At 34.1% G+C, this 18,962-nt stretch overlaps 1 protein-coding gene across 5 annotated transcripts; it reads left to right on the top strand.

Moving 5' to 3' along the window:
- Nucleotides 1–391: 391 nt before the first annotated feature.
- LOC126822305 (RNA-binding protein lark) lies at nt 392–18,355 on the top strand. 5 transcript variants are annotated; one of them, XM_056101096.1, is made up of 11 exons: nt 392–473; nt 7,171–7,302; nt 8,764–8,871; nt 10,670–10,807; nt 11,144–11,304; nt 11,618–11,641; nt 12,254–12,544; nt 12,806–12,844; nt 13,774–13,803; nt 16,992–17,073; nt 17,685–18,355. In XM_056101096.1, exons 2-10 carry the CDS (start codon nt 7,180–7,182, stop codon nt 16,993–16,995), a joined length of 918 nt encoding a protein of 305 aa, XP_055957071.1. In that variant the 5' UTR covers nt 392–473; nt 7,171–7,179; the 3' UTR covers nt 16,996–17,073; nt 17,685–18,355. The 5 variants fall into 5 exon arrangements, with proteins under 5 accessions (XP_055957071.1, XP_055957072.1, XP_050407063.1 ...); XM_056101097.1 differs by having other exon boundaries at nt 12,806–12,848; XM_050551106.1 differs by lacking the exons at nt 16,992–17,073; nt 17,685–18,355 and adding an exon at nt 15,869–16,176.
- The last annotated feature ends 607 nt before the right edge of the window (nt 18,356–18,962 follow it).

Genomic DNA, 18,962 nt, shown 5'->3' with positions numbered 1-18,962 from the left:
CAAGTCAAACGACCAAATGACTTGTTAATAGTGTGTGAAGTCTTTTTATACTAACGGCCTTGACATTAAGCAGACTCCACGCCCCTTTGTGTTTCTTGGATATCAGGTCTCACGTATATCCGATAAGAAGCCATTCTTACCACAGGGGAAATTCAATCTAAATGGTAAAAAAATAATTGTATTGATTAATAAACGTGAGATGATTAAAATAAAATTTAAATAATACATAACAAATATTTCATTGTAAAATATACTCCAATATCATAGCACTTCATACAGTTTTCTTATGTCCCTTTATAACCAAATATAGAAAAAAATATTATTTGTTGACAAAAAGTGGTCGAATTCAAAAGTCCCTGTGGACTGATGCGCACGCACGAACATAAATTTTCCTGCCACTGCTACTGGGCAATCAAGACTTGGGGCTGAAGCGTCCATTTGCAAAGCACAATTTTGTCTCGTGCGGAGATAAGGTATTATTTAATTTTACCGTTCATTTATTCAGCAATTCTTAACTTGGTAAGGCTAAAACCCTTAAGCATTTAGTTTTGTTGCATCCCAGGTAATGTATTAGAAGGAGAAAAGCTTATGCACTGTAAATCTAGTTACTTTTTGTGAGATTCTCTTCTAAATTCTAAATTTCATGAAATCTTGGTAAGAATAGTAATTCAATTAGTCGATTAAAATAATTTTGTGCCGTGGTCAAATGAAATATGAGAATCAATCATGTTGTCTTATTGTTTGTGGAAACAATATAACCGACATTGGTGTTGTCTTTTTCATTGTCATAGGCCTAGGCTTTAGGAACAGTCTATGATCGGACCCGAGTCACGGTCTCACCCTTTCCGCTGACCCTACACATCCGTCCATGGCCTAGTTGCAATTTTTAGCGGTGATAATTATCATATTTACGGCTACAATAGATATTTAGTTCAAGCCCTTGCGTAAGTAAAATTGGGTTCAATTGCAAAATTTTCAACACTTATCATCACAGTTTGCATGGAAAAAGTAATTATGTTAGAAATAGTGAAGAGTTTTGCATGGAAAAAGTAATTAAGTTAGAAATAGTGAAGAGTAGTAGTATCTTGCTGTACCAAACAGTTTTTTTGTATTTTTGAGGTGATGTTAAATCACTTGCGTGTTCTAATTCTGGTTCAGCGGCCATTTTAAAATGGACAAAAAGTTCGCGTCGCGGATGGGTCTTATCACATCATAGGCCTATAATTATGCAGTAAGGTTTCACCTTTATTTCAACGGGAATTGGTTTATTATATTTTATGTTAAGCTGTGTACAGTACAGTTTGGGGTCGGTTTAATTGGAAATTAAGGGAGTTGTAAGTCAGTAATTTTTTTGTCATCAAAATGTAAAAATCCACTAGCCCGAGGCTGGCAATACTATATACAGGAAAACAACCAGAAAACACCATTTTATACTGAATACCGGAAAACACCATTTTATACTGAATACCGGAAAAACACTAAATACCGGAAAACACCCTAAATACCGGAAAACACCTATGATAAGTAACCCGGAGTCTGGTCCTCTGTGTGCGGTTTTGGACCAAGTGAGCGCAGATGAAGGAAGGTCAAGGTCATTACGATATTCGTTTTACAAATAGCCCCCCACCCCCCCAAAAAAAAATTTCCGATTTTTTTTTCTCCCCAATTTTTTTGACGAAAAAAAATTTGTCCCAAAAAAAAAAAATTTCCAAAAAATTGGTTTTACAAAAAAACATTCGGTAGAAAATAATTTTACAGAGAAAAATACTGGAAAAATAGAGAAATTTGTGAGAAGAAATTGTTAAAAGAAAATCTGAAAAGAAATTTTTCTTTGACCGTGGGCGATCGCACGCTTGTATGTTAATGAACTTATTTCATCAGCGCTCACCTGGTCAAAAACCACACACGAGGACCAAACTCCGGGGGTTACTAAATAGCTACCGGAAAAATTAGAAGAGTAAACTGTGCCCGAGATTTTTTTAGAGAGCGCGCCGGTGTAAGTCTTCAGCCACCTGGAAGTGGTTAACATAGTAATGTTTTATTACGATAGTAGTACATAAAACAAATTGGTTGCCTGAGTATCTCGGGGGGGATATTAGCCTCATCGGCTAGAGTCCTCTATTTCACAAACAAAAACAACAATTGCTTCCTTGAAAATTTATCGATCAACCCTTTTCACAGACGTCCAGCTTACCACTTCGTCAATGCAGTAAGATAGAATATGTAGTTTTCTCATGGACAATTGGGCGAAAGTTGGGGTTTTCTCAAGGAAAACTGGTCAACAAGTTGGGGAAAAAAGCTCGAAAAGTAATCCAGAAAAAAATCCTGTGTGCGGCCCTCGGAATATGTTGAATATTATTATGGTTCAAGTGATTATATTTGACCCTGGAATGAAAGTAAGCTCAGATGGATAGCTCTTGGAAAGGGTAGACACTTCAGATTACAGCCTGTCCGAGAATTGCATGGCATCCATTTCGTTTGGTGATTAGGACACATAGCGGTTAAACCTGGAACTTCGACTCGAACTATTCAGAAATTTATTAACTCGCTTTTGATGATACTTGCTGTTTTATGATGCGATTTTTGTTACCTAGAGAGGAGTTGGCCTAGTCGTGCCTTCCACTAATTCGTACCACCCTGATGCCAGCGTTACTGGTAAGAATCAGGAGACCGGCGCAACCGGCATATAATGGGGCCCTCTGAGGGCAGTGTTTAATCTACTGAAATACTAAAACACTTAAATCTGCTGAAATTTACTGAAAACTAAAATTAAAATACAAAATAAAATATGGTCAATGATGGAGGTAGACTGATTGCGTCTTTTAAAACATTCAAAACATAATAGGCATCAAAAAAATTTTGGAGAAAAAAAATCGGAAATTTTTTTATTTATTTTTTTTGGTGGGGGGGGGGGGCCTATTTGTAAAACGAACATCGTAATGACCTTGACCTTCCTTCATCGGCACTCACTTGGTCCAAAACCGAACACAGAGGACCAGGCTCCGGGTTACCTATTTAGGGTGTTTTCCGGTATTTAGGATGTTTTCCGGTATTTAGTGTTTTCCGGTATTCAGTATAAAATGGTGTTTTCCGGTTGTTTTCCGGTATATAGTATGCCCCCCCCCCCCCCCCCCCCCCCGAGGCTACCAAAAATGCTAATGATCTACTTGGCTGTGCTAGTCCAGGACTAACTAGTGCCCTTTCACTGCTGATTTTTTTATAGTTTGTGAATTAAATTAGTGATATAGAGAAATAAGCTGTAAAACATCCCACTTTTATTTTGTCCAATGCTAAAACACACCAGTTTAATTTTTTCTCCGTTTGACAAACACCTTCGCAGCTACAATGGAACTTGCGCGCAAGTTCTCATTGCTTTCTACATCACTAACTAGAATGGTTCTTTTTAGCGGGGGAAAAAAATGCGTCACATGGGCGAATGACGATAACATGGAGGCCATACAGGTGTCGATACTACGCCGATGTAATTTTAAAATACTCTGTTATAAAGAAGACAAACAATGTTTCGACATCAAACTATGCTTTCATTTTCTGCCGTATAAATGAACGATATTTCGATATCACAAACTATGCTTTCATTTTATGCCGTATAAACAAAGACACGTAAATTTGGAGGAATATTATTGATGTGGAATTGAAGCAGGTACGGGCCCGTCAATTCTATTCTATCTTCTATCGTATGAATATTATTAACACGAATTTGAATTCTGTACAGGAATTAAATGACAAATAGCGAGGTGTACATATTTTTTTGTATTCAGAACACATGCTATATAACATAGAAATATTTGTAGTTGAAGTCAGAGGGAATGAAAGCTTATTGAGACCTAATTCTTGCCTCTATTAACCCCAACTAAAAATTATAGAATCCCTGATGTTCATGTACTATGACTGTGTGCAAGGGATGAGAATTTTGTGCAAACTTCGGCATTCCCAACTACTATTAAGTTTTATTTTACATGCAGACAAATATTAAAGCTTCTAGTGGAAATTATTGCTGAGCTAGTGTCTGACAGTAGACTACTAGCCCTGGGCTAGTGGATTCAATTTGTTGTTTTTTTACGTCCCTGCTTAGAACGATCCACTATGTGGCTGGAGCAAGACAGAAGACATCAGTAGTTGAACCATTGTTATCCCTGACCCTATAGCTGCAATATGAAAATACCGCTCTTCTCCATCTTTGTTCTAAAAGGCTTTTTTGGAATCCTTACCTTCTATTTTTCAGTTATTCTTTATTTTTCACTGTGATTCTTTATTTTTTGCCAAAAGGAACCATCTCTCGCCATATCTGACACAAATTCATGGCTCGAAATGTTCGCCTGTCTACTTTCGCCGATAGACGATTTTTTCGTCTGACACGTAGCAAATAAAACTACCTGTCGCTTGCGACAGGTGGACTTAATTTTACTTGATGTTCAGTAAATTGACCACAATACTCACGTCCACGTCACGTACATTTAATTATTTGTTTCTAAATGCAAGAATTAAGCACGGAAATACTGCGAAATGCCGCCATTTGCACTGTTTACATTTCGCTCTGTCGTAGTTACAGTTACTCACACAGTTTGGAAGTAGACAATTTTATATCAATGAATTTCACACCATCCACGCTTGTTTTCATCTACTTGACACTAGTTTATAGCATTATGGAGTATTATATCTAAATAAATTCTACCGTAACGACACCACAGTAAATATAGTAGTGGTTGGAATGGAAATGCACACGGCTCGTTGCTTGGTGTATTTAATCATGTAAAAAGTTTTAAACAATTTCCATAAAGGCTATGAATAATTTATAAGACAATTTGACAAAATCAAAAAATCAGGTCGTAAAAATATTTCATATATAAATATAATTTGTAGGTAAATATAGTCCGGATATGTGAGAAGGGAATTCCAGGTGGCGTTATGTCCTTCGCACGCAGTTGATGTAAATACGGTGCCATGCACAGGTGTGAATTGTGTTTTGATATTCAATTTATTACGGATATTTTAAAATCTGAATTCTACAACTCAACGGTGAAGTATTCGATTTAGTACGGAAGTGTGGTACCATGATACTTTGCGGAATTCACTTGGATACGGATGATAGAATTGTATGAATCTTCGAGTCGCTGAGCCAAAGCAGATTCGCCGACTTTCAAGAACTTTTAGGCTATCCGATGTCGAAGAAATAAAAAGGTTTCATATTACGATATTTATATAGAGCAATGTACGTCAAAGACCTAACCACGTGCGTGTGTACCTACATGTATGGATATGTGTGATGTAGGGCTGTACGATATTCTCGATATAGTCATTTATCGCGATATGGTATTTTCAGACCCAACTACGATATCAGGTGGCCAAAAATCGTCGATAAAGTGGTTTATCGAATATCGCCAAAAACTTCAAATATCGAAAAAAATTATCATAAAAATAGATAATACACTATACAGCAGTGGAAATTAGCCAACGGCAATAAACTATAATAAAACTAATGTTTTGAGAATCGTTAAATGTTGAAAACACTTGCGCAGTGTCCGCAGCCGTTTTTCACTACATCGTGTATGCGTTACTTTTACTTTGTTTTTAGTCGACAATAAATTGTCAGTTGTTGCTACTAAACGCCTGAAGTTTCCCACTACCATGGCTAATTACCCGGCTATAAATAGGTTGTCATATTTTTAAAAAACGAATATTTTAAGAAAACTCTACGCAACTTAATTTCTGAAAGCAAGAATAAAACGATCTATAAATAGATTACTGTCACTGTTAGGCCAACCGCAGCCAATCGAATGCTTGAATGGAAGATAGTCCGGATCATTTAGTATTTGTTAAACTGTTTGAACTTACAATACAAGACTTGAAGACCACATCTACTTACTTCCACTGCACGTGATATTTGAGAATTTTCTTACTCAAGGTCACAAGCAGACGCTTTTTAAACATCAGTGGTTGTATTTAATTTAATTATATGTACTTGCATAAGTAATGTCTCCTGTTATTGTGTTAAAAAGCATTGAAATGTTTTTATCAAAAAAGGATGTTTTGTTCATTTTAATAAATCTATATTATAAAAAAAGCAACGTTTAAAGTGTAGGCCTATGATTGAATAAAGCAATTCTTACCCACAATTCTTACTCACACTGTAGTCAGCTTTAATGCATTTATATTTAATTTATTTAATAGCAAAATGACATTATTATTAAATATCGCGATATTTTACTATATCGTTGAAAAAAATGCCAATATCGATATCGTCCCTTTTTGCAATATCGTACAGCCCTAGTGTGATGTGATTAGTCTTTGAGTTTGATAATTGAGAGTGACAGGTAATTTACTGAAAAGACAGGTATGAAGAAAAACTACCTGTCGCTACAGGTAGCTTTTTTTTAAACATTTCGAGGCCTGCAAATTCATGATAATTCAACACTAAAGTATTTTCAAGTAGAAATTAACGATTAAAAAAAATTGCAGTAACTTGCATGACATTCAATTCGGTGGCACAACTTTTCAGACAGTCTGATGACTTTTCGGACTTAACTGTACGGATGTCATAATAACAAGGTTTCGGACAATAATAAATGATGATTAAATAAAACATTGTTGAAAATTTGTTACTTCGTTGTTTTTCTTTTATCAAATATTAAAGAAGCTCGACTGACTGCTCGCGACAATGTTTTTATGATTGTGAAACTTTGAAAGCCTAAATGTCTTGAGTTAGACAGAATAATTGCAATCAACAAACCATAAGATTTCTTTGCACATACTGCAATAACATTGGCATTATCGGTTTATCAGCTTTAATTATATCACTTTGATCATTGTCAGTTCTATTATTTATAGTATTTGACAAATGGTCAATGTTACCGGCATGTTATTTTTATAACATGGTTTTGGGTTTATTGTTAACTGATTTGACTTTTTTGATCAACCTTTTCTTTCAATTTGCTCCCGAATTTGAAACGTCGAGGACATTGTTTTAAATCTGAAAGGTCGTCAGCCCGAAATGTTCTGTTATCTTCAATTCATGTTTGATGTCACTCCAAGAGTCCCATTCAAGATTCTAACCCTAAAATGAAAGGAAGCCGGAATCAGGTCAACGATCTCATTTAAAATTACATTCATTATAATTTAAGCTCACACTCTCCTCTTTTATGTATTTTTCAGACAACAAAAATGCCTACAAAGTTATATGTAGGGAATTTAGTAGAAAATGTTGAAAAGCATGATCTTCAGTCTTTGTTTGATGAATATGGAACAGTTACAGAATGTGCTATTATAGGAAACTATGGTTTTGTGGTAAGAACATGGGTTATAATTAATTGTAGGACGTTACACCCCATTTCATTTCAATTTGGCTATATAATCAGTTCTTCAACTATGCAAGTTTGATAAGAAAATATAAAAATAACAATCACATAAGCTTGTAGTTGTAGATATTTGAAAAAAAATGAACTGGGGGTTTTACCGTTGAACAACCTGTCTTTTCGCTAAGGATGTAAACGGTTACTCGGTTGACCGGTTACGGTTCGGTTCTGCAACCAGACCGGTTCGATATTCCTGTGACCGTTATTCGTTCTATATAACAATGTCAGTGTATATCGACCTAGTAGTAAACTAGCATTAGCCCAGGCTCTCTTGTTCATATTACACGTTGATACAAAAATTTCCCGGTAATAAAACGGTCGTGTTCGCTGCTCGAAAACGTAGTAGAAAAATTATGCCGTAAACAAAGTATCTTTCGTCCCTCTGGCATGTGGCCAAATGGTATAATCTTTTCGTCATTTCATTGGCTCGATTGGGTCACATGTTCAGTCACGTGTGGTAAACATACAAATTTTATAGTATTAGCTTTTAATACGGCAATATTTATAAATATAAATTATGTAAGTTATAATAATGTTTTGACCGTGATCTAAGACTCCCCAGAAAAGAGCGACTTATTGCGTTGTATCTTCGGGCTGGGTAATCTTGACTACAGGTTGACTATTAAATGCGTATGAAAATGAAAGTAATGCCGTGCGCGCGAATAAAGACGTCGAATTAAATATTTTATTAATGGATTACATTATAACATTGCACATTGAGATGGAGGTAGGTGGGGCCATAGAATATTCCTATATTTATAACGGGTCGAACACTAATAATATTGTATCAATTTTCCGATCTGTCACACAACGGCATGTGCTACTGGGCGAGTGACGACCACGTGAGACCATGACCTTTTTGACTGTTAGACGACGCAATGTTTCCTTCCGAGAAATTTGAATGAAAAACAAAATAAGCTGCAATAAATAAACTCTTCTTATATTCAAAACGAAGTTAAACAGTGTGAAAAAGTAAACTTTAATCCTGCGTACGGTCCGGCGATTAATAACTCCGCAACTAAAAAGTGAATCGGTTGACCGGTCACGGTCGGTTTTTTGCCCATCGGTTAACCGGTTCAATTTTTTTTGACTCGTTACATCCTTACTTTTCGCATCATCTAATGAAAACTGGCATAAGCCAAGACGTGTGGTGGGGAAAAATTAATGTGGACACCAGTGTTTCCACAGACTCGTCAGATTCAAACTGAACAAGACACTGTACCTTGCCTCTGACTAAAGGAGAAACCAGGCCTAAAAATCTTAAGGAACTGGGATCACTTCATTGACCGGGGTAGTCACTCTTTGTGAAATCAAATGTGTGAGACGGTGTGAAAGTAACAGTAATTTTCTTATTTAAGCTTATGTTTAAATGTTTTTAACAATTTTCTTCTAGCACTTTGAGAGTGAAGATTCAGCCAAGGCAGCTGTTAGTGCTTTAAATGGAAGTGATTTTATGGGAAGAAATTTAAAAGTTGAAGTTTCAAGAAGTGTTCAGGGATCTGTAAGTTATTATTATCAACTGAAAATAACTGTTTTTAAAGTTGACAAACAATGACATGTAGCATTCACAAGCAACCACAAAGTTTGGTTCTGCAAAAATGTTATTAGAACAGCAGGCCACAAAATTTCAAATTTTGACGTAACCAGACAAATGGTTGCAGGGTTAAACTCTGCGTAACCATTTTTTTTTTTTGGCTATGCCAGATGACCATTTAAAATCAATACTGATGTTATTTTGCCCTGAAAATATGGGATGATAATTCCAATATTTAAGACATAATGAATATTTTATAATCAATACACGAGTTGTGTATTCTATTGTTTCGGGCGTCATTTGCAGTGAACAAAGAAAAATATTATCCTACAAGACAATGCGAATGTCATTAGTAATATCTGATCCATAAACGACAAAATAATAACTAAAACGTGTAGAATGGAGGAAGTATGTGTAAATGACTGCTGTTCAGTTTTCACTGTTGGTGTATTTCACCTATTCACAGAACATAATTGATTAGAAATTAAAAGATTGTTTTTAAAAATTGAATATAAATCACTTTTAAACACTCATATCACATTAATATTTGACTCAGTATGTCAAAATGAGTCAGAATGCATGTTATCTAATTTTGAACAAGAGGCAAAATACATGAAAATATCAATTTTGATTGAAATTGAGATATTGAGTTAGAGACAGTAATAATTAACCTGTTGTAATTTAGCCGAATGTAGATCGATTTATGATACCGTAGGGCCAGTTCATTCTTTAATCAATCGGCCTTATCAAACATCAAGTGGCTGAAGCCGACTTTCATCAGCTAATTAAGATTTTTGAAGAAAAAAGATACTTGATTAACTCAAACTGGTCATGGTTCGGTTGCATAGGTTAAAAAAAAAATTACAGTGTTTAAGGTCTTGAGTCAAGGAAGCATATTGATATGGCCCTTGATCACTTTGAAAAATATTGTGGACACTCTAGAGGCTAAAACTCCATTTTATTCATTCACTCTAGAGGCTAAAGTTCATATAAATTGTTTAAGATCATGAGACACAATCTAAACAAATTCTAATGTTTTCTGATTAATTACTTCATGGGTTACCGGGTATTACTGACAAAAGGAAAAAAACTTGTTGACTGCCTGGACGACAACTGAAGGCTTATGTTTCGTTGTCTGGCAGTCTGACTTTGATAACCTGAATAGCTAAATCCATAATATTAAAGATACATTAGTTAAGAGTTTATAAAGAGTTGGCCATTCTTGCTATAATAAATCAAAAATCGATGATAAAAAATGAAAATGTTGAAAATTTCAGTCAAATTACTTTGTTCTGAATGGAATTGTCACTGTTGGAAGTTTGGACTAGAAATAGGCATCAATTGTGTCTGCACCGTCTATGAGAATTGTCAATTATTTGATTGGCAGACGATAACTCCACTCACATACGTGTATTCTCGATTGTCAAGTAACATGCTCAATGGCTATGGTAGACTCGCTTGGCAGGCCTTCCATCACCAGTTTCCGGTAGTGACATCAGCGACTAACGGTAAACGTTAGCTTGGTCTGCCATTTATTGATTTAATTTTAAATGAACGACTGTTTAAATTCAAACCGACAACTCTTGCCCAGACGATTTAGTGGCTGTGGGCGTACGCTTCGTTATCTTGAAGGTCATTTTTGAGCAAAGTTATGTTGGTATATTCCAAGCTTTCCATGGCTGTCTTTCACAAATTCACTCCTGTGTCCCCAATTTGTCTGCAGTGTAACTGTTGTTTATCATTTGTGTTATTACTTATATTATAGAGAGGAGCAAGAGGTAAAACCACCAAAGTTTATGTAGGTAATTTACCTGAAGGGACTACTAAAGAGGATCTTAGTTCTATGTTTGAAAGTTATGGTATTATAGTAGAGTATGATGTTATTAGAAACTATGGCTTTGTGGTAAGTAAACATTGAATGGTAATTTATGGGTAGACCATAATTCTTGAATGTCATTGTGTGATTGAGCACATTAAAAACATGACAATCTATATGAAATACAATCACTGGTTTATTGTACATCTAATTTTGACAAGTGTTCTTTTATCATTTTCAAGTACAAATGTAATTATATAAAATATCATGCTAAACAGTCACAAAAATATGTTAATATATGGTTAATTCCTGAATATATATTTGTTTAGGGTTTCTGTAATTTTACATATGTATCGAATTAGATCTGCCTCCCCCACTCCCCCCATTCATTTTATGTTCTTGACAAACATTTCCTTTTTTCAGCATTTTGCTACAGAAGACCAGGCTCGTTTATCAACAAAATTAAATGGTACTAAATACCAGGGTAATGTTCTACGTGTGGAAATATCCAACAGCAAAATGAGACAGAAGCCAGGAATGGGCAACAAAGATGGCTGTTTCAAATGTGGTAGATTTGGTCACTGGTGTGTATTTTAATCTTTCATGGTATTCGACATATTAAGAAACATATATAAAATCTGATTATATTTTCCATTTAAGCTTCATCATATATACATCAATAATGTTAAAGATATAATTACTATTCTAATTTCTACTATTCTGATTTCCTTACATGTGTAAATAGCAAATTCAGTCAGTCTGACTTTTAGTTCAGAATAGTATTTATAACCTTGTTTATTCATTAATAGAATGTACATTGTGTCTGGGGTTTTTTTTATTTGGTTCAAAGTATCATAACTAAATCACCAATAACTTTTATCCTGTTCATTTTTTCAGGGGAAGAGATTGTCCATCGGACATGTAAGTAATCCAGTTTTGAATACATAAAATTAAACTTTTTCTGGATGTAACTAAATGGATATATTTTTTATGACGGTCATTGTTCTAGATACTGAGTTATATAGAACAAATTACATTATTATAATTTAGAGTATAAAGCAAGTCCTGGCTGGAAATCATGAATATGGTCGTATATTGTCGTCAGTCCGGCATCCACAAGCAATTGTGGATGCTTTAGCGGCTAAAGTTAATATCCAATTGACTTGAAATTTATACAGTGTTTAAGATCATGAGACGAAGAAGTCTATTTATTTTCAGCAATTTCCAATAATTATTGCCAGAGTTATGACCCTTGATCACTTTGAAAAATCTTGTTTAGGCTCTAGAGGCTAAAGTTTATATAAATTGTTTACGGTCATGAGACAAACAATCAAAACAAATTCTAATGATTTTTGATAATTACTTAATCAGATTTTCATGTGTTGTAAATGTTCTTACTGACAAAAAGAAAAAATATGTGACAACCCTTGTTGACTGCCAGGGCAACTTAGCTACTGTGGGTGTATGTTTCATTGCCTGGCAACCTACCTTTTACTCGGGTTAAAAGATAAAAATTGATATTATTTTTATTAGGCGAGGAGGAGGTGGGGGAGGCAGACGAGGTGATCCCTATGGTAGACCACCCTATGGACGTGAACCCTATCGGGGTGGATCTTATGGTGATCCCTATGATGATTACTACAGAGAACCATATGCACGACCCCCTTACCCTGGTGATAGATACAGGCCTTACGAATCGCCTTATGATAGAAGACCACCAGTAACTAGAGAGAGTTATGGTAGAGAAAGTATGTATTACAGAGGAAGAGAGAGAGAGGGTTATGGCCGACCTCCGCCAGAGTATTACAGCAGAAGACCAGGAGGGTATGTACATATTATGTATTTTATCTATAAATTGGTATACTGCATAGCTTAAATTAATCTTTCATTGCAAATGTAATGAGATCATTCAAGTAAAATTTCTTGCCTACAGAATTAAAAATATTGTCCAGATTATAAGATTAAAAAAAGGGTCCTTAGATTTATTGATTTTATATTGATATATGTTCATTTAAAAAAAAAACAGTTCTAATTTGTAAAGAGATCGGTGTGACAATGTATTGAAAGAGTTAAATTTTATTATAGATCTGCACCAGGTTATTCCCAGTCTGGAGGTTATGATGAGTAAGTATGTATGATATTCTGTACTTTTATTTTTATTACATTAATAATTGTAACAGTGCTCCTATTTTAAACATTTTGCCAAGTGGTTTCAACTTTTATTAGAATTAAAATGTAAGACAAAAATCAATTAACATTATTTTTTTGGGGAATAATATGAAAGAGTTTGAAAACAAATCAGAATTATGATTTCTATAAATTAAACCAATGGTTAAATTTTGAAATGGAGAATTGTACAGTTAACTTTGTATAAACTTCTATAGAATTATAATCAGTAATTTTGTTAAAAAAAAAAAACAAAAAAAAAACTAAATCTGTTTTGCTGCATTGATAAAGTCTACTACCTTCAGGAAAACTATATTTCTCACAAAATTTTAATGTGCTCAATCACACAATGACATTCAAGAATTATGGTCTACCCATAAATTACCATTCAATGTTTACTTACCACAAAGCCATAGTTTCTAATAACATCATACTCTACTATAATACCATAACTTTCAAACATAGAACTAAGATCCTCTTTAGTAGTCCCTTCAGGTAAATTACCTACATAAACTTTGGTGGTTTTACCTCTTGCTCCTCTCTATAACTGAGTTAGTAATTCATACGCTAAATTTTTGTCATGAGCTAAATTTGCGTTACGCCACTAAATCATACCAATAAAATGGGATTGGGAGGCACATATACTTGAAATTCATAAGACAAAATCAGAAGAGACTTTGGTAATCTGTGACAAGAGTTATTGATAAAACTCAATTTCAAGATACATAATTAAACCCTTTTTTCAACCAAATCAAGGAGCACATCCTATTTAAATGTACATATGCAAAGTGTCATTTTCTGGCCTTTGAATAACAGTAAAGAGTAGTAAATCAAGAACGACCTACTATAATTTTTGTAAAGTCTTTATTCATTTTGTCCGTTTTCAGGGATTTCACAACTGACTCTTTTGATAGAAGGTAAGATGTATAAAGTTAGTGTGTGTGTGTATTAGCTGAATTGTCAACTCATTTGTTTGTATGGAATACTATGTACAGTATATGACTTGGCTGTTTTGGCAACATTATATTATAATCACAAGTTATTTTACATCAAACTATTCTCATGTAACTACTGCTTCAAAGCCATCTGTTTTGGAAAAAGTCTAAATAATTTCCTTTTATATTTTTATTTGACATACCGGGAATTATTATATGATATTGCCAAGATGTACATAATCTTGTAATTTACATGCAAGTAGGGGTTTGAAATTACCATTATGGAACAAAATTCCAAGAGCCACAACTTTTATCTTAATTTATCAGTGTACTTTAAATCAGAAATTCAAAATATAATGTAAATTATTTGTAAATTTCTTGACATATCTACAATCACAGTTTGTAATTGGAAATGATGTTCTTAATAATAATGTATTGCAAACCCCTTTTGGTGCATGTTAATGGATGAACCTTAATTATCTAACTATGAAACAAATACCAGTAGTTAAACATGGAATCTCTTTAAAGAAATGTACTTGCTTCTAATACACAAATTTTATGTGGAGCATGATGATATACCTGAAATGTCATGACAGGCCTTATCATAGCATCATGCATAATATCTAAGAAATTGTCAACATGTGTTTTTGCTGGTACATAACTAATATTCTGATTATTTAGCTAATGAAGGTTCATGGATAAATTGGTCTATTTCTAACATCAATAATTATATGTAAATGCCAAATGCGGTAGAAATATTCATTTTCTCATTTCTAACATCTGGCTTGAATGTACCAATCTCGTCAAGTGAGATCCTACACTTTCATTTCATCAAAACATGTAAAGAAAAAAAAATGAATCGAGCATTTCCTTGATAGTATTTTGCTGGGATAAGGGGTGTGTAATGTTATAAAGAGATTGTGACAACTTTTTGTGTGGTTCAATTAGAATAGTTCTCTCCTATATGCCAAATCTGCATGCTTGCACTTACAGAGACATTAGAACTGTATACATTAAAATAAATTTTAGTTAAATTTAAATAATGAGTACAAAATTGCCCTAGACTAACCTAATTATTGACAATCTAAACAATAGCTTATTATTATAAAGGATTTTGTTGAGCTTTTACTCTACTTCTTGAAAACTCTTATGTTTACAATTCAGGCTGAATTTTGAAACATCGGCATCTTAGCGATTAAAAAAAATCTTATGCATACAAATTGGACAAAATCTCAAACATTCTGATGGCTCTTTAAAGGGAGTATAGATAAAATAAGACAGTTCCTTTATCACTTCATCTTTACATTTGTATAGTAACACTATAAAGTACTCACCCTTGGCTGCAATGTGGAGCTGGTCGTCTTGTAACAAATGGCAGTCGTTACACATAGCTTTGACACAAACAGTTCCATTTAGCAGTCAAGGGTTTATAGTACTTTTTATATTTCTTAATGTGATGTTAATCTGTCTTGTTGATTTAAAAGAACATTACTAACTGAAAATCTAAAATATGCTAAATATATGCTGCATATATTTTGTATTCAAACATATTGATATACTTTGCTTCCAAAATTTAGGCTGAGAATTTACAGCTTTCTTTGTAAAATGTTCTTTTATTCTTTAGAGGTATTTTTCTGTAATACATGTATCTGTATTAGTGTTCATAAATTCATCATTAGTTGATTGATTGGACCTTTGCATGATAAAGGGATCATTACACATTGAAAAGCTTGTTTGAATTGCTAAAATATTTTATTACATTGACAAAAACCAGTTAGCCGCACATTAAAGCTGGTAGTATTGTAATACAAGGTTACATGCATGTAACAATAATTTTATGGATAACGGGTTGGCATTACTTACATTTATGGTTATTTTGGTCATTTTAATTAGATCTACCAGACTTTTGTATCCATGAAATATTTTGTTTGTATAGAAATGATTTTTATCTATGCCAGTACATGAAATTTATTGTGTTGTACTTTTTTGAATTATATAATACTTGAATTACTGCAAAATTATTTCTTTTCATTTTTTTTGCGTCTAGCATCGGATCGGATCGTATGACAGCGCCGGAAAGCCGAGTACCCGGGCCGTACTGATGATCGTGAAGATATCTATCCAGTCACGGGCGTATATCCTCCATCTACATGTATTGTAAAATAAACATAGTGTTGAAATCATCCAAGAAACTTTTTACTAATTTCATTTAAATCTAAAAAAAAAAACGCTAATCATAATTTTAAGTGTATATTTGAACTCATTTTATTAATCTATGTAATCATGTTGTGTTCTTATCATGATGTATCGGTAATAAATTATCAAAATTAGATCAAGAAGATCTTTAAAAATTCACGACCTTGTTTTATCTTGTGATATTAAGAAAGCCGTTGTGAGCTGTCAAAGTTCATACTGTATATTTTACACTATGGCTATGGTATTACTTAATTAAGAAGTATCAAACGAAGACTATGAAGATGATGCTACGATTATCGGCGGATTGATCGACGAGCTGACGCCATGATTGACGAAACGACGGGATGATCGACACGAGATGCCGGGAGATCGACGAATCGACCTAGTGAACGACAATATCGAGAATCAGGATAACAATCTGTTAAACGCAACTTGTCGGTAACCTATTGTATAGATATTGAAATTTAAAGCTTTTAACCACACATTTGAGTATAACATTCACTTGTGAATTGCCATTGTGCAAATCGTGTCATTTGAACCATCAGACTGAAATTTTATATGCAAATGTATTTTGAAAAGTAATTTGTACAGCCCCTTCCACATTTCATGATCAAGAAAAAAGTAAAGGAGAAATGTAGTAATTGATATTTGTTTTAAACTTTTGTAAATTTATTTTTTCTACAACTTGATTGGTAATGACCCTGTAGTGCTAGAACTTCTTGTACCCATTTGCGTGGGTTGGTGCTGAAATGCCATTAAACGCCATTTCATTTCAATGCCGGGGACATTTTGTTCTCACTCCTAACAAATAGTTCTTGATAAGTCCACAAATATCAATAATTTTCACTCTCAAATTTATATAATTTTGACATATTAATGTAAGGATTTAATGCATCAAAGATAATTGAACAGATAACCAGTAAAAATATTCCTTCTTTATATCTGATTCAAAAATTACACCTTTTTTTTTTCAGATAGAAGGAATATTTTAAACGGATGATGTTCTATACAAAATAAAGCAGACCCCGTTCTCATTTCTCTAAATGGGCAAGCAAGGTAGGAATATAACTTCATGTAGTAAATATATAATTATATGTCTTTGTTCAATATATGCTGAACGGATGAAATTCGAATGGACGGGCCACTTCTAATGTCTTACATGTGCATGGAAATAATAGAATTGTTTGACATGTTAAGATAATGAAACTGCCCCCTTTTGTTATACACCAACACATTTAATGAATGTAGCCGCCTAGGTCCATCATCCGTCTTCATTAGGATGTTAAACCCCATTTCATTTCTTGTCATCGCAGATTTATCACCTTGTGTACATTTAGACATGTGCTAGCAGTAGCACCAAGTTCTTGATAGAGATAGACAAACCATAGCCATTTAACATTTTGGGGTTCATAAATATCAAATGCATCATGCCAATTTATATTTCCAGTCACATAAAGGTTAGGATGGTTTGTTAACACTTGCTCAGCAGTACAGAGATGTTAGATCTATCAGTGACACTTTCCCAGTTGTGGTCATTACAGAAATGAGTACACCAAGATTACATTGAATTGAACTAAACAAGGAAATGGAAGATTATTAATATTATGCTTAGACATGTACAAATGTTTATACCTAAAATTTCATATCTTATTTTCTTTTATTTACAGGTGGAATGGGGAGGTCTATGGATATTTTTGGAGTGAAATGGTGTAGCATTCTGGACAAATAACAAAATATATCCGAAAACAATCCTATGCACACATAACATTTCAATTATAATATCACTCCTGTCATGGACCATATCTGTTAAATACGTTCCATGCATCTGCCAATTTTAACATAAATACTCTTGATGACGAATAGCTTGAAGACTCTGTGAATCGGGTGAAGCATTCGCCTAGTGTGTGCACCCATTCGGCCAAATAAAATTCGGCGACTATTTATTCACCGCTTAAATGGAAAATGTGGATGTCTTTGCTGAAGAATCAAATCAAATCTGAGTAGAATGGGGCATAACTCTTGTTTTGCTGCAGGACCAAATTGCATTTACTGATTAAAAAATTTTAAGAAAAGATCATGGCCTAGTGATTTTATTGACATAAGAAATGGGTTACATCACCAGTAACAATTAAACCTGATAGATATTGGTCTAATAAAGATGAGTTGTTTAAGAAGAAACCGTGGTACTAAGAATTGTAATTGAGTAAATATTACTAGTGTTGTATGTAAGAAAACTTGTGCAGAAAGATTTATATTTTCAGCATAAAACTGAATAATGAAGTGTAAAAAAAAGTTTGATTCATAACATGTTTTTGTATCAAATAAACAATTTGAAATATCTTTGTTTTTACATCTATACAGTTTAAAAGATGGTGGCAATTTGCATTTGAATTGTCAAGTCAATAATAATGGCTTTCTAATTATTGCTGTATATGAAAGTCGTGGAGTGGGACACGGCACAATCAACATTGCTGGTCATTTGCATTTAAAAAGTATTTTTACTACTACATTACTACATGCACAGGGGGATCATGTGGGTAAGACGCTAGCTCGCTAGCCTGGAGGTCGGGTGTTCGATCCCTGCATTGGCCGAGAAAGTTCATCCAGATTTTCCGGCATGGTTCTCCCTTGTCAGTGATGCAGGACGGAGGGCCTGACAAGGAAAGCTGTCTAGTCGTTCGGATGGGACGAAAAACCGAGGTCCCGTGTACTCATTGGCGTGCACGTAAAAGATCCCTTGGCAGTTGGAATTCGATATAAGAGTAGGCCGTAGTGCCACTGTCCGGGCAAAATTTCCCTCATAGCACACTGTATGGCGTATGCCCGTCATTAGCCCAGGTTAGGAGCAGAACAGTAGGACATTAAACCCCATTTCATTTCATTTACTACATGCACAGAAAGCATTGAGTTATTGCAAGCATATGAATAGGTTATGAGAATATCTA

Source organism: Patella vulgata, chromosome 5 (genome assembly GCF_932274485.2).
Source record: "Patella vulgata chromosome 5, xgPatVulg1.2, whole genome shotgun sequence".
NCBI classification, from domain to species: Eukaryota; Metazoa; Mollusca; class Gastropoda; family Patellidae; genus Patella; species Patella vulgata.
Note: the sequence above shows the minus strand (reverse complement) of the source record. Positions and strands in the feature narration are given on the sequence as shown.

What these genes read in the sequence shown, in the direction of transcription:
- LOC126822305 (XM_050551106.1), top strand. Translation starts at nt 7,180, where the DNA reads ATGCCTACAAAGTTATATGTAGGGAATTTAGTAGAAAATGTTGAAAAG. An exon ending in TAGGAAACTATGGTTTTGTG is followed by an intron (nt 7,303 to 8,763) that starts GTAAGAACATGG and finishes ATTTTCTTCTAG; the next exon opens with CACTTTGAGAGTGAAGATTC. An exon ending in ACTGACTCTTTTGATAGAAG is followed by an intron (nt 13,804 to 15,868) that starts GTAAGATGTATA and finishes TTTTGCGTCTAG; the next exon opens with CATCGGATCGGATCGTATGA.